The 13,490-nt window shown below is 38.9% G+C and overlaps 1 protein-coding gene across 6 annotated transcripts in view; it reads left to right on the forward strand.

The window, feature by feature from the left end:
• The window catches only part of macrod2 (mono-ADP ribosylhydrolase 2), a gene marked incomplete in the record, with an annotated part of 450,891 nt that overhangs the window by 340,952 nt on the left and 96,449 nt on the right, over positions 1-13,490 (forward strand). For all 6 annotated transcript variants that reach the window (XM_014005961.1, XM_014005960.1, XM_014005964.1 and 3 more), the window contains 2 exon segments: positions 622-652; positions 12,897-12,970. In XM_014005961.1, the coding sequence (XP_013861415.1) occupies positions 622-652; positions 12,897-12,970 (105 nt within the window).

Genomic DNA, 13,490 nt, shown 5'->3' on the forward strand with positions numbered 1-13,490 from the left:
TTATTGGAACTAAGCTTGAAAAATAAATATAAAGATCAATTAAATTCTAAAATATGAGGTAAATTTCTCCTTTTTTATTTAATGGGTGCATTTTAAGTGTACTTATTTATTTATTGGTCCATTTATATAATCCTGCTTTTATTTCTAATTATGTCAGCTTTGGTTCTCCATATAGTCAACACACCTGTACAGCAAAAACACGTCTTCAGCTAATCACACTTAAAATATTGATGAACGATAAAAAGATAACATAAACGGTGTGTGTGTTGTACTGGGAGCTGGATTACTATTCACACTRTGGGTCTACATTAGCTTTGCAGGGATTTGTGGAAGACGTTTTGYAAATTGCTTCTCTTGGGAACAAGTAAGTGAAACAGTGGAGGTAAACATTCAGAATCCAGAGGTAAACAGTTCGTGTCCTGCAGTGACGATGCAGACTTGAAATATGCAGACACACAGTTGATTAGGTCTGAATTCCTCTGCTGCACRTCATCAGTTTGTTGATGGAAACTTATTACTGTTGGTGCCTTTTGCAGTGAATGAAAAATGAAATGATGTGCATGCTTTACTTGTTTGGCAGTTTTGTTGTGTTTTACTTATTTATTTATTTCTTTCTTACAGGCCTTCCCATGCATTTCCACAGGCATTTATGGTAAGTTTGATATTTCTTATTTTTTTTACTATTTATTTTTGTCAGACACCAAAAAGTGAAGGATGTGCCTCATGTTTTAACCTGGTCGGTGTCTGTGTTTCTGCCTGTTCACCAAAATATCTCAYACATTTTAATGAAACTCCCACAAAGTAACAATTGGATGAACATCTACAACTGATTAACTTTTGAAGTCACTCCAAATCAAAATGGTTGCTACAACCAACCTTAAAAAAACAGAACGCTACAAACATTAGCCATCTAAGCACAAGTTGAAAATACTAGATTATAATCTGAATCTTCTCAAATTAAGTGCAATAATCTGCCAGTGCAGTCAGATAACTGCACTTGGTAAGAGTTATTGAAAGAAAGACTAACAAGATTAATAGTTATGCTCTTGTTTAGTTTATCAGTCTCAAACAAAGAKCAAAAATAATTTTTGTTTCGATATAAGATTAAAAGGTTCAGTTAGATGGGTAATTTTTGCWGTAAAACTGTTTTAATGCAGTCATTTTTAACGTACATTTAGCTAAAATTGAATGTGGAAGTAGCTGAGAGTCATTCCCAACACATACTCTGAGCAGGCATCTTATAATCTAAAACTAAAGCATGAAAGGAGGTGGGTCAWGTGCATTTTTACAAGCAATTCTTAGCCTTTAAATTGACGATCTTACTTATTTACCCTCATTTTAGTTTCTCTCCATTTAATCTGCATCCGTCCTGCAAACATCCTTTCAGCGGAGTGGATACATATTTAAGACATCACATTAAACTGTGAAAAATTCACATTATGAACAAAGACACAGTTTTGACKAAGGTTAACAAAATAAACCCTGAACATTGCTTTTGCTCTCTCATGGGGCCGAGCTGAATGTGCTGCAAGGCACGGCTGGAAAAAGAGTCGCTCCATGCACTTAAACAAAGTCACTTGTCCAAAGTCATTCCAAACACATTAAACATAAACAAAATGAGGAGTTTTGATTCTTAACCACGTTTAATAAATAGGAGGATTGTTGATGCTGTGGCTGTATAGAAAATTCTAATTTTTCCAGCGTAAAGTTTCTGCCATGGATTGAATTAGAGTACAGCGCCAATAATCACAGCAGGTGCCAAATGTGTAAAGTATAATTAACATGCTAATTTTCATTGTCTGTAGCTGACAATTAGCAGCAAAGTAGTTCCATTAAAGAGTCACAACTTTGGTGAACTTAAGCACAATTTCAAATAAACAAACTGCTGATTTTGTCATTGGAAGCCACCTCATTGTATTCACACATATGTAGTTTTTAAAGCAATCAGATCTCTAAATACCTGAAGTGGTTCTAATTACTTTTTGGTAATTTAAAGATATAAAAAATGATTTTATTGAATTTTCCAATATTAAATACAATAAAGAGGAAGTTGCTTCTGTGCACAACAAAAGCAAATAAAAATGTCTGTTTGTATATGTAGTTATTTGAGTTTTTTATTTAAAAAAAACGTATTTTTCTATGGGTTTCCATATATTTGCAGTATACTGTCCTCAGTGTTTGTTGAGATTTTCTTTTTAAATATCAACCTAATCTCTCTGGTAGCTTTCAGTGTGGGTGTGATAGTTTATTTTTCACTACAGCTTGTTTTATGGTTTAACAAGGTCTCTGCAAACATTGATGGTGTAAATGAGCACAGCCACATCTGAGATATTTTGAGCGTGCTTTTAAGTACCTGAGAAGGACGTTTGTACGAAAGCAATTCAAGCTGTTTTGCAAACTGAAAATGAAGCATTATCAACCACAACTTTTATATATATTTTTTCTTTCAAACCCAACAGCAGGCAGACACTTGGCTTCATCCATGTAGGTTTCTTTGCTGACCAGATATAGCCCATTGTGAAGAAAATTGCTAACTATTTTCAAATAACAAGCAAAAGTCTGTGATAGAGAATTTTGACCACTATGCTTTTTTTTAGAAAAATCAACAAGGTGCAGAAGTAACCAKACACTCATGTTTCCTCAAGTAAGAATTTTAATAAGACTATTGACTTAAATAAAATCTTCAAATTCAAAATGCGCACCACTGCTAATCATTGTTAGCCTACACAAAAAAGTCTAAACCTCAGTGAATTGTACTGATACGGAACAAAACGTTTGGTATGRTAGTAGCTGAGAGTCTTTCACAACAAATACATGTGACATATTGCAACATTGCAGCCAGTTTGGATGTTATCAGTCCATTAAATGGATGTTATTAACAGTTATCAGTCCCATAGAATGGCTTCAGGCTGTGTGCTTACTAGTACGTTGGAAGGCAATAATCTGCCGGTCTACTTTAACCTAGCCCAGATAATTTTCTTTAAAATTAACCTTAGTGGCTTTATGCCTCATACTAACCAGATGACAGTCTGAAGCCATTCTATAGGACTGATAACTGCTAATAACGTCCATTTAATGGACTGATAACATCTGAAGCGGGTGACATTGCATGCGACTGCTCATAAAAAGCTAGTTTAAAGGAGACTTAGCATACAAAATCCACTCTTTTAGACATTAAATACAGTTTGTTGTGAACTTACTGTCTCTAGGAATCAGAAAAGAAGTGCCAAATAAGGTCTGGACTTACCAACTACAATTCCCTCCTCTTCATTCTCCTCTGGTTCTGGGTCAGACTCTGGCTCCAACTGGCTGGATGGACAAATCTTCCCTTGATGACATATCTTAATTAAATTGAAAATAAAACGTTTCTGCAAGCTAAAAAATGCTAACCCCCTCTCTCAAACTGGAGTGGACCGGTCTGGAAGCTGGAGGGGGCAGAGCTTGAAGCACCTTAAAGGAACAGTAACACAACCAGCTGCTTTGAGACACACAGCAGAAAACGGGTGAAAGAGGAGCTGATAAAGTTAAAATAAGGAGGAATTCAGACCAAAGCATTGACGTTTCACTCTATGAAGATCCCAAATGAATGAAATAAATGTGAAAAGGAATGTTTAAAAGCATCATATGTCTACTTTAAAACATAGYATGACTGGCAGTGAGCGATTTCTGGGTTTTTAATTTGTTTTCTGTTTCACTCCTTGATTTGTAAGTATTTGTTCAAAACAAGAAAAAAACAATAGAATAATTCTTTTTTCTCTGGGGGGCAACATAAGACCCTTCGTCCACAAAGAGATCCTCTACATCTGCTTGAGATTGCTATTTTCTCTAAATAGTCATAACAAAGTGAAGCAATTTCCAAGCCAAGCCATCAACCGTTCTGCTTTTATTAAAGCCGCACCATAACTAACTGGCAGCTGTCACCAAGGGACACTGAATTACTAAACGCAAAGGAGCACTGATTACACAGCCTGACAGACTTTGGCAGTGCTCATTAAACCAGCTGAAAGTTCCCTGAATGTAAATAGCTACAAGATGTTTCAGGCAGCCATGCATCCCAATGCAGTGTTAGATATACTTGTTAGTGGAGACTGGTAGAGAAAGTGTTTATAAATGACAGGATTTTTACACATTTGTGTTCTCTGCCATGGGTAGAATAGTTACTTCAAAGAATTATTTTTGACTCTGTTTGAACACAGTTTTCTTTCTGCATCCTGGTTTTGCACACATCTAAAACAAGAAATATGATTGAAGTATTATGAAAGCTTCTGGTCGTTAGTTGATTATTTGATACTAAACAAATGTTAGTTGGAGTAAAGTCAAATAAAATGTTCATTATACATTCTAATGACCAATACTAAAGAATAGCGTTAGAGCTTTGTAGTGTGTGCAGGAAGAACAGGATGGTAGTTTGTACTGTATGCTGCTGCTGCTGACAAGGCCACAACTTATTGCTGTTTATTGTGATAGTGTGTGCTGCATCACCAGTGGGAGCRCCCCTCACATCAAAGGGATAGTGTGTGCAGAGTCGAGCATGCAGTGGTGGGGAGGAATTAAACAGCCTGTTCAATAAATAAACAGCTTAGCGCTTCCCATAACTGCATCTCCACAGAACAATACAGCTGATTAAGACTAAAGATCTTCACACAGCAGAGGGCAAATAGAGGAGGGACTTGGAAAAGAACTGGGGTACGCAGCAATACAGTGGTGCGGTGTTGTTCTCCGGCTCCTCGCTGTGCCCCCAGAGTCCTGCTAGATTCTGAAAGAGGCCCTGCTCTCTTGTCAGGAGGTTTGACATTTAATGTACATTTTAGATAACCTTTAAGGTCAGCTTCCATCTCGGCAATGTAAACAAAAGCATTTTAGAGTGCAAGTCACATCCTCCTCATCTCTTTCTCTCTGTGTGTTCTTTCTTGTCTGCCTCTGAAGAATGCACAAAGCYATAGCAGTCCTTTTATAAATATGAGCGTCAAGCAGCAGCTGATGCATGTGCGATTGTCCCATTTATTCGCTCGAAACGGGGCTGAAAAGAAAATCCAGTTTCCTCCTCATTTTGACAGAGAGAAATTAGGAACAAGCTGTCCGAGGCTATTGTGTGATGAGAAAAACAGAATTGTCAGGGAAGCTAATGCTAATTGACACTCACTGTCACGCCTCCATATTCCAGAGGACTCAGTCTACGCTGACAGATGATGGCAGAACGGGGAGGTTTGGGTGTAGGAAGGGAGCGCAGGTCGTACCGTAGACGCTCGGAAAGAAAAATGAGGGCTCACGCCGCGCTGACAGTCCAATCCCTCAGTCCGGCCCATTAGCCACAACAGAATTTCTGCACAGATAGTATGTCGGAGGTACCACCCATAAACAAACTGGTGCCCACGGTGGGCCACGAGGTCACCCAGCATGATAGAGGTTATTAAGTGCCGCTTCTGTTTGTACATCAATCACAGCCGTACAAGTCAGGTTTAAATGGATTATTCCTTCCAAGGAGAAGACACCTCTCAATGTCTCACAGCGTAAGCGCCAAGAGTCCAACTGCCTCGACTCACAGAGGTCATGTTTTCTTTCAGTACCCCCGTTATTTGCTGTCCTCCCACTAATACATTTTCATATCTCCGGTGCCTTTTTTTTTTCCCCTGACACATTTTTCTCACACATATATTAGACACACAAGGATAACCACCTCCATAAAAATCCCATTTTAGGACGCACCGTGGACAATTTGCCTTGTACAGATCACATCTGACCTGGCACTGAAACAGCACTCTTGWAAATATACGTACAATTTAAAAGATGTTCGCTGAGATTAACCTTTGCAGGAAGCAGCAGACTCATTGTTGTGATGTGAAAGGAAGGACATAAAGAATATGTCCACTGTTATTTTAGGYRTCCTTGCAGGCCTGCATTTATAACRATATCAAAACAATYCCAGGTGCTCTGCACAGCTCTGCTGCCACTCTGCTTGGGACAAATATTTCCCTGCTTACTGCTAACCTCCCACCTTTGGCACATGTGTCTCTGTGACGGATCTGAGGTTTGTTGACAAAGGGGTTTCAGAGCCGACTGGTGGCTGGAGGAGATATGCGGATGTAATCCACCCAAGCTCTACCCGTATGTCCACACTGCTGCGCTGTCCAGATCAAAGGTGTTGAACAGCAAMGATTTTTTTTCCCTCTAGCCAGCATCATGCTCTGGTTCTCTTCATCCCCTTCTAGGATTAGGAAGCTTGGAGACATTCATGGCACCTTATCTCTTAACAGTGATGGCTTGCAGCTAGCTTGCCAGAGATGGCCTGGGAAAGTTACCCCCTTTCTTAAAACCTTGGATTTACTACATGGAGCTTATTCCAGCTGGGATGGGAATTTCAAGGTACATCGGAGCAATATTCTGTATCAGTGGGCAGCAGAGTGTGCACAGAGGGAACAGGAACTCCGTAGCCCATTTAACTGAGTCACCCAGTGTGTTTTGTGCTAAACACTTGCTTTGCTGTGCTATTTTTATGGATGACAAACCAAATGTRAAAAGACTTCCCGCCCTCACAATAATAAATTTAGGCTTTAGCAGAACTTGGTTGACCACTTAACTTTTACATATTGTTCAGTTTTTATAAAGTAAATTGGCAAGAGCTAATTTTAGCATTTAGGACAAAGCCCGACTTCACCTTTGTGGAATGCTTCCAAGGAAGGTCATCATCTCTTGGGCCATGGAGACTGCTTTCTGTCTTCCCCCTTTTTTTTCTTTTTTTTTTTTTTTTGCCTCTCTTCCTCGTGAAGCAGCTTCCCATCTCTCTTTGTCTCTGTAACCTTCTGTGGGCTGCAAAGTCGGTCACAGCCCTCCTGTCGTGTTCCAGTGTTGGTGTAGGAAGCTGCTGCAGGCCATTTGACGCCCACGCTTTGGCGTATAGAGACCCGGGGCGCTACTCTGTCCTCCACCCCGGGTCAACCTGCCTCTCCTCTGAGCCCTGATGGGGTGACAACCCTGTTTCCCAACTCACTTTCCAGATGAACACGCAGCACTGCTGCCCTCAACTAGAGCAGCTCCTGACTGTACTGCCTTCACTTAATGATTTCCTGCTGCTGCCCAAACCACAACTAATCAGCATTGTATTACTTCCTACACTTCCTGCTCATTAAACACAAGGTTTCCACATCAGGAGGACAATAATATTGTCAATTCTTAGATTTGTTACATACATATAGCAGAAAAAAAATCCAACCAAAGTTTATTAGAGTTTTTCAAATCATGTAAATAAGTCATTTTAGATTYGGGGAAAACTTTATTGATCCCTGCTGTGAAATTGCTTTGTTGTATTCGAAGAGAGAGAGAAAAAAGGAAGATAAAGTTTAATTGTCATAACAGTATTAATACAAGATACGGAATAAAAATRAARTTGTACAATGGTGAGTTAAATGTAKACATTAGCATRCTGTTTGCTCTTGTTTGCACTAAAGTTGACAAATAAACCAGTTCAACTACAACTGTGGTGAAATAGAGTGGAACCAGAAACACTTTGTCTCTAGAGGAGGACAAAGGTGCTTTGAGGTTTTATTTTTTTTATAATAATTAATATTCAACAAACCGAGATCCCATTCAATGATCCTAAAATAAGTGTAAAAAATACAAACTAAAACAGTAAGATTGTGTTATTTTCACAAAATAAACCCACTCAAATAGAACAAACTGGTGTTGTTTGCATTCTGTACCTACAGCCCACCCATATAAACAACTTATATAACAGATGTGTTTATCCTAAACACAGTGTTCTTGTCTAATCAGGTGATGACAGACACCTAAAGTGGACATTTTAAAGTTAACCTTGAAGTAAAATCTGAATATAAAACACATTCATGCAAAAATTAAAGCAATGGATTTAAGCTAAAACCAGCAGACACTACATATTTTTTTAATTTAACAGTTTGCTAATTTTGGGATTTTGCATAATAATTAGCTGACGTTTTGTGTGAAAATTTTTCATAAATATAAGAGAGCRACCTTTTCTTGTGGCTACATAAGAAAAGGAAACTCTTATGAGTTTCCTGTCATAAATAAGAACCTTTTTTTATTTTAAGAAATGATCTTATCTAGCTTTGAATTTATTTTGACACTTGAGAAAATAATTCAATTATTGGACGAAGGCCAAGTAAAAGGGCCATATTGTAATATTCTAAGGTCATTTTTAGTAAAAAAATATTGTGATTTAAACATCCAATAATTCTGTTTTATGCAAACCTAACATACAACCCTTTGTTCACATGGGTTATATCACACGTGTCCTGGATTTTCCTCAGCTTCCTCTCTCAGGATGCTTTGCTCTCGCWGGTGATAAAGTAAAGAAGCCTTCAGCAGAAATAACACTGCACCACCTGAGCCCTCATCAGTGGCGCTGCACTGCACAGATCCCATCAGCGCGCCTCACTAAGACAAATTTCCCTTAGACGGCCATATTTTCTGCATATGAGAGATGCGAGCCAACGAGAGCAGAGACCCAGGAGGGTCCACCATCACTGCYCCCAAAGCTAACTTCCCTCCACTTGACAGATTGGCTTCTCCATCCAGGAAAACTCAAGTGGTGAAGGGGGAAAGATGTCGGCGTGTCGCTGAGTTTCTGCATTTTTGTGTGTTTTTTTTCCAGCAACTCAGCTCACTTAGTTCTTTTCTGGAGATCTCACTGAAAGTGAGTCGTGTTAACAGAGTCGCTGATGGGCCAAGAGTGGTCGAATTTTCCATTTATAGTATTTTGTTTCCTGTGGTAATCTCTGTATTCTCGGCCAAGATATAAATGGACGAAATGGCAAAGAAAGGATAGGTGAGGGAAGTTTAAAGACGTGCGAGTAAGCTGCTGATGTTGCTGTAGAGTCAGGTTCTCCACTTTTCTGTTTTTTTTTTCAACTTTTCTTCCAATTCTTTTCATGTCATCTCTTTTCCAGTTCTGTTCAAATCTATCATTCCACTTCCCTGTTATCTTTTTCATTAGCCCTCTGGCTCACCTCTTTTCACCTCTTTTTCTCCCCTTTCAGCTCCGCTATGATTAATAGGTATAGTTATCAAATCAATAGAGCATTTGTAGAAACCCCACACTGAATAGATTAAGTGTTCTTTGTGCCACCAGCTCACTTCAGGTGACCAGAAGGAGTTATTATGTTTTAGAACACTTTAGTTTGAATTTCAAATTGCTGTGTTCATATCTAAAGTACCTTAGTCAGCACACAAAACCAGGCACTTACGGCCTAAATATACTCATATTTTTTTTTATTTAACATGTATGTGTGCTTCTGACACAAATTTGTGTGTGTGTGCTCTTTTTAAACAGCTGGTCCTATCCCCCTAAAACTATTTTCCTCAGCTTTTCTGTCTCCTGCACATCTGTTTGCGTGCGTTACTTGATGTGTGAGTTGGAGTGTCGGTACACCTGCACAGGTGTGGAAACAGTTTTGCAAAAGGAAGCATCAGCAGAAAAGGTGATATCACTGAAAAGGTTAAGTGTGCACTGCGAGACGAGAGAAATCAGGTGACTCGAACATTTCGGCATCCTGGATTAGTTTCTAAGTGAGCAGCTCTCGGGACACCTTTTTGAAAGGCCGGAGCTGTGAACAGACCTTGCAGCGACTCCAGATGCTGCAGAACACAGCCACAGGAGCAGACTGGCTGTCACAGCCGGCTGGTATGCAACTCACATCTTGCTTCACCCTGAGCCTGAACAGGATCTCAGCTATGGCTTGGCAGTACCTCAGCCTCTCTCCTCTCATCAGTGTAACTTGGCCACCCCTGTCAGGCTGGGAGAGAGGAGAAGGAAAAACAGCAGAAGAGAGAGAGACATCAGCTGCAGTCATACTTGAAGGTGGTGGGGATAAAACTACACCCTTTGTTGCCCATTAAGGCAGTTGATTTGGAGAATTTAGGGAGTAGTTATTGAGTGGCTTTGACAGGCGCAGGAGATGAAAGAATTCAGAAAGTGTTATTCGAGATCGTAGGAGGTTTTCATTTTTTTAACACTCAAGCAAAAGGATAGGTCACTGTGGTACTTGTTAGTCTGTTTCATAGGTCATACAGTTATGTCAATGACTGAGGTGAGGGAGAAAATATTTGAAAATGTGAGCCATGTAATAACCAGCAGGTTACAACTGTGGCCTGGCCCTTGTATCGGTTAATGCGGGTTGAAATTGAGGTCTTGATCCGTGTCGTTAGATGAAGACACTGTCTGCTCCAAACTGTGGTCCCTTTTAGAGGTCAGGGGGGTTTCTAAATACAGCCACGTCTAGTTTTAAATCCGCTACTGGGTCACTTTGATTGAAGAACTGGGCCAAGTTTGTTTGTTGGCTCCTGGTCTGAAATGTGTAACAGGTCATGTGTTGCTAAGGTTGTTCTTGTAGTGCACGCTCTAACTACCTTGAGGATTTGTGCAGAAGCTTTGGAGTAAATTGCTTGAATCGGTGTTTGTGAAGGCACAGATCACCACCCTGAAATAAACTGCCTGTCCAAAGGAAGTGAAACTTCCAACATTTTGTCATTTTTATTACAGCTACAGCTATTTTAGCATCATGTTGGTGAGTTTATGTAACACCACCACATTTATCTGTTTAGAGTTGCATTCATTTGTTGTGAAGGTTTTCTATTGACAATGAGAGTCAGAGCACTCCTCAAAGCATCTCAAGGGTTTTCAGTAGGGTCAAGGTCTGTAGTCACTGATGTGTGTGAAAGTGTGAACTATTCCTTGACAATTTGAATCTGATAAATGTTACTGGTTGAAGGTTTTGTGAACAAACATTATTAAATGATGAATTATATCATTCTCAGGACATCTTGTTTACCCCACTGGTATAACTAAAACATGTTGCATCCATGACTTCATGTTCCGTCATTCTGAAAAAAACATGGAAACCCGTTCCTGAAACACATCACTTTCTTTTTTTAAAATAAAGTCAAGTCTTCAGCTTCTCCCAAAAATAATTATTTTATCCACAATTATAAACATTGCTATAATTTCTGCTGTGAGTTTTTAATTTTACCAAATGCTGATGTGACCTCAGTTTTGTATAAGTACCATAACATACATGTCGAGTTGGACGGATTGTCTGTAATTTACAGATTTTCCATCATTTTGCAGGTATACGGATGTATACAGCAATCTCCCGGATTTTTTCAAGTTTTACGGATTTTTTCAAAACATCAGTTTCAAATTTATTTAACATGTCAGAGCCTGTAGGACATTAAAAAACAATAAACATCAAATAAMCATCTTCCAACCTGTTCTGCCACTAGAAATAAGTTCTCCACTTCTTCCGTTCTCCTTTCCTCATCTTTGTGGCCAACAGCCACACCCCCCCCCCCCCCCCCCCCCCCCCCCGGGTGTGAGTAGTATGGACTTTTAGCAAAAATTACAGATTTTTGAGGCTCATTATACAAGTAAATTTCCAAAGGGGTTGACATGTATGCCTCAAAGTGATTAAAAGTACAAGTATCTTATCATAAAATTACTTTGGTAAAGGTGTAAGTCCCCTCTACGAATATTACTTGAGTCTTGAAGTAGCTGATTTTTTTTCTTGTACTTAAGTATCAAAACTATTTTTTACATAAAATTTAAGTGTTAAAAGAAAAGTATTGAGTAAAAATGAGCGGTTAGATTTTCCAAAATGACGTTTATTGGGAGGTGACCTCTCCAAAAAAAAATAAATAAATTTTTTCTAAAGCTGTGCAGCTGTGATGGATTGTGTACAAACTAATATGGTGTCAGAATGGTATAAATTTATACTTCCTATCCAACCACAATTAAATTCACTCAATCCAGGAGGCACAATTTATCCAGATAGTATTTTTAATAAGTCAGAATGAAAAGAGAGTAACTATTTTCTACTTCTTACTTTTTTTAAAAAAATGTAAGGAGTAGAAGTAAAAAGTTGGCTGAAAAATAATTACCAATGTAAAGTACACACGTATATATTTTTTTCTTCTTTTTTTGCGTTGGGCAGCTTTAAACAGTTTTATGAGTGTCGTCAGTGTTTTTAGTTGTTTTGTTTTCTTCATTCTGATGATTCAGAAACATAAACTTTTCTTACTCCATCAGTTAGGGTTAAGTAGCCTACTTTTAGCTGAAATTTAATAATCTCTTTAAGAATTCTCCAAAGGGAGGATTTCAGTTATTTGCTGAGATAAATCCAGGTGATGATTTTTCATTTAGCCTCAGTGTATAATTACATCTCACAGACAACTGAAACTCAACTCTAAATCAGATTCTCAGCTCTTTTGGCGATGGCATATTTACTCTTCTGCTGTGGTAAAGCTGCCCCCAAAGGGTTTTTAAGTCAATATCTCACTGTAAGTGTTTGCTCTCGTGAAGTTATCTTTAGTGGCAGCCAATGATCTCGAGATCAGCAGCTAGCAGTCTTCCTTTTCCTGGCCTAATTAGAGAATAATCAAATAACAAGGCTTTCTTTTCCCATGCACACATCATGTTAACGCAGTGTTATGGTTCCTCTGCCGGCACAGCTGTTAATATGTGTGCTGCCTCTTAGCCGTGTCTGTCTTTACTACATGTTCATTTCGCCAAGCTGATAGAATAGTGTGCATAATCACACATCTAAGTGTAATTTTCCACCGTAAAGACAAAACATTAATCACTTCTGCTTGAGGTGGTAATGAGTGAGGGTGTTATAGCTGATGCGTATATGTATCTTGTAATAAGTCTGTGTTTTCACATCTTCRTACATCTGACAACATGTCTGCAGCAGTTGATCAAGACCTTTGGTCTCATTTACCTGAGATGAGAAAGCTTTTCATTGATTTCTAAGAAGCATTGTTACCTGTGGAGGTCTTAGCTTGTCTGTTCTTTGTTTGTTTGTTTGTTTTCCACTTTAGCACCTGTATGCTGGAAACAAGCATTATTTACACCATTCTTCTTTCCTCAGGCTATCCTAATGAGCCTGCAGCAGATGTTGCTCTGAACACCGTAAAGAAGTGGATTGAAGAAAACCCAGATAAGGTACGATGCACCGACACCAAACAAGACGTAGAATTGTGCCAGTCACCTGTCTGTTCGGGAAGGAATTGTCAGTTTTGCACTTCAGTTAATTGCCTTTAAGTGAAAATGACTGGACCTGAGCTGAAAAACTGAACCTTAATTGTCAGGCATTTCTGTATCAGACAGATCTCTTGTTCACCTGGGTTGCTTGATCAGCAAATTGAGATCTGMTGCAATTTAAATTGAAAGGAAGCCTGAGACTAATCAGGCTTTAATGAGCCGACCTGTTGACTGTTTACTTGCTGGAGAGTGCTATTAAACCTAGAAAAATAAATCATAACAGCTAAACAAACCTCAGCCTGGCTTCATTTCTTACTTAAGACACTTTATTTATGCTGAGGATTCAAGGCTGGAGTCAGCAGAAAACGATGAAAATGATACAAGCAAGTAAAAAGCATAATTTGATCATCTTTAGTTTTAGCTTTAGATCACGTGTCAAACTCAAGGCCACATTTGGCGTGCGGGTGACTCCCGTCTGGCC

The sequence above is a fragment of the Austrofundulus limnaeus genome, unplaced genomic scaffold (assembly GCF_001266775.1).
Source record: "Austrofundulus limnaeus strain Quisiro unplaced genomic scaffold, Austrofundulus_limnaeus-1.0 Scaffold33, whole genome shotgun sequence".
NCBI classification, from domain to species: Eukaryota; Metazoa; Chordata; class Actinopteri; order Cyprinodontiformes; family Rivulidae; genus Austrofundulus; species Austrofundulus limnaeus.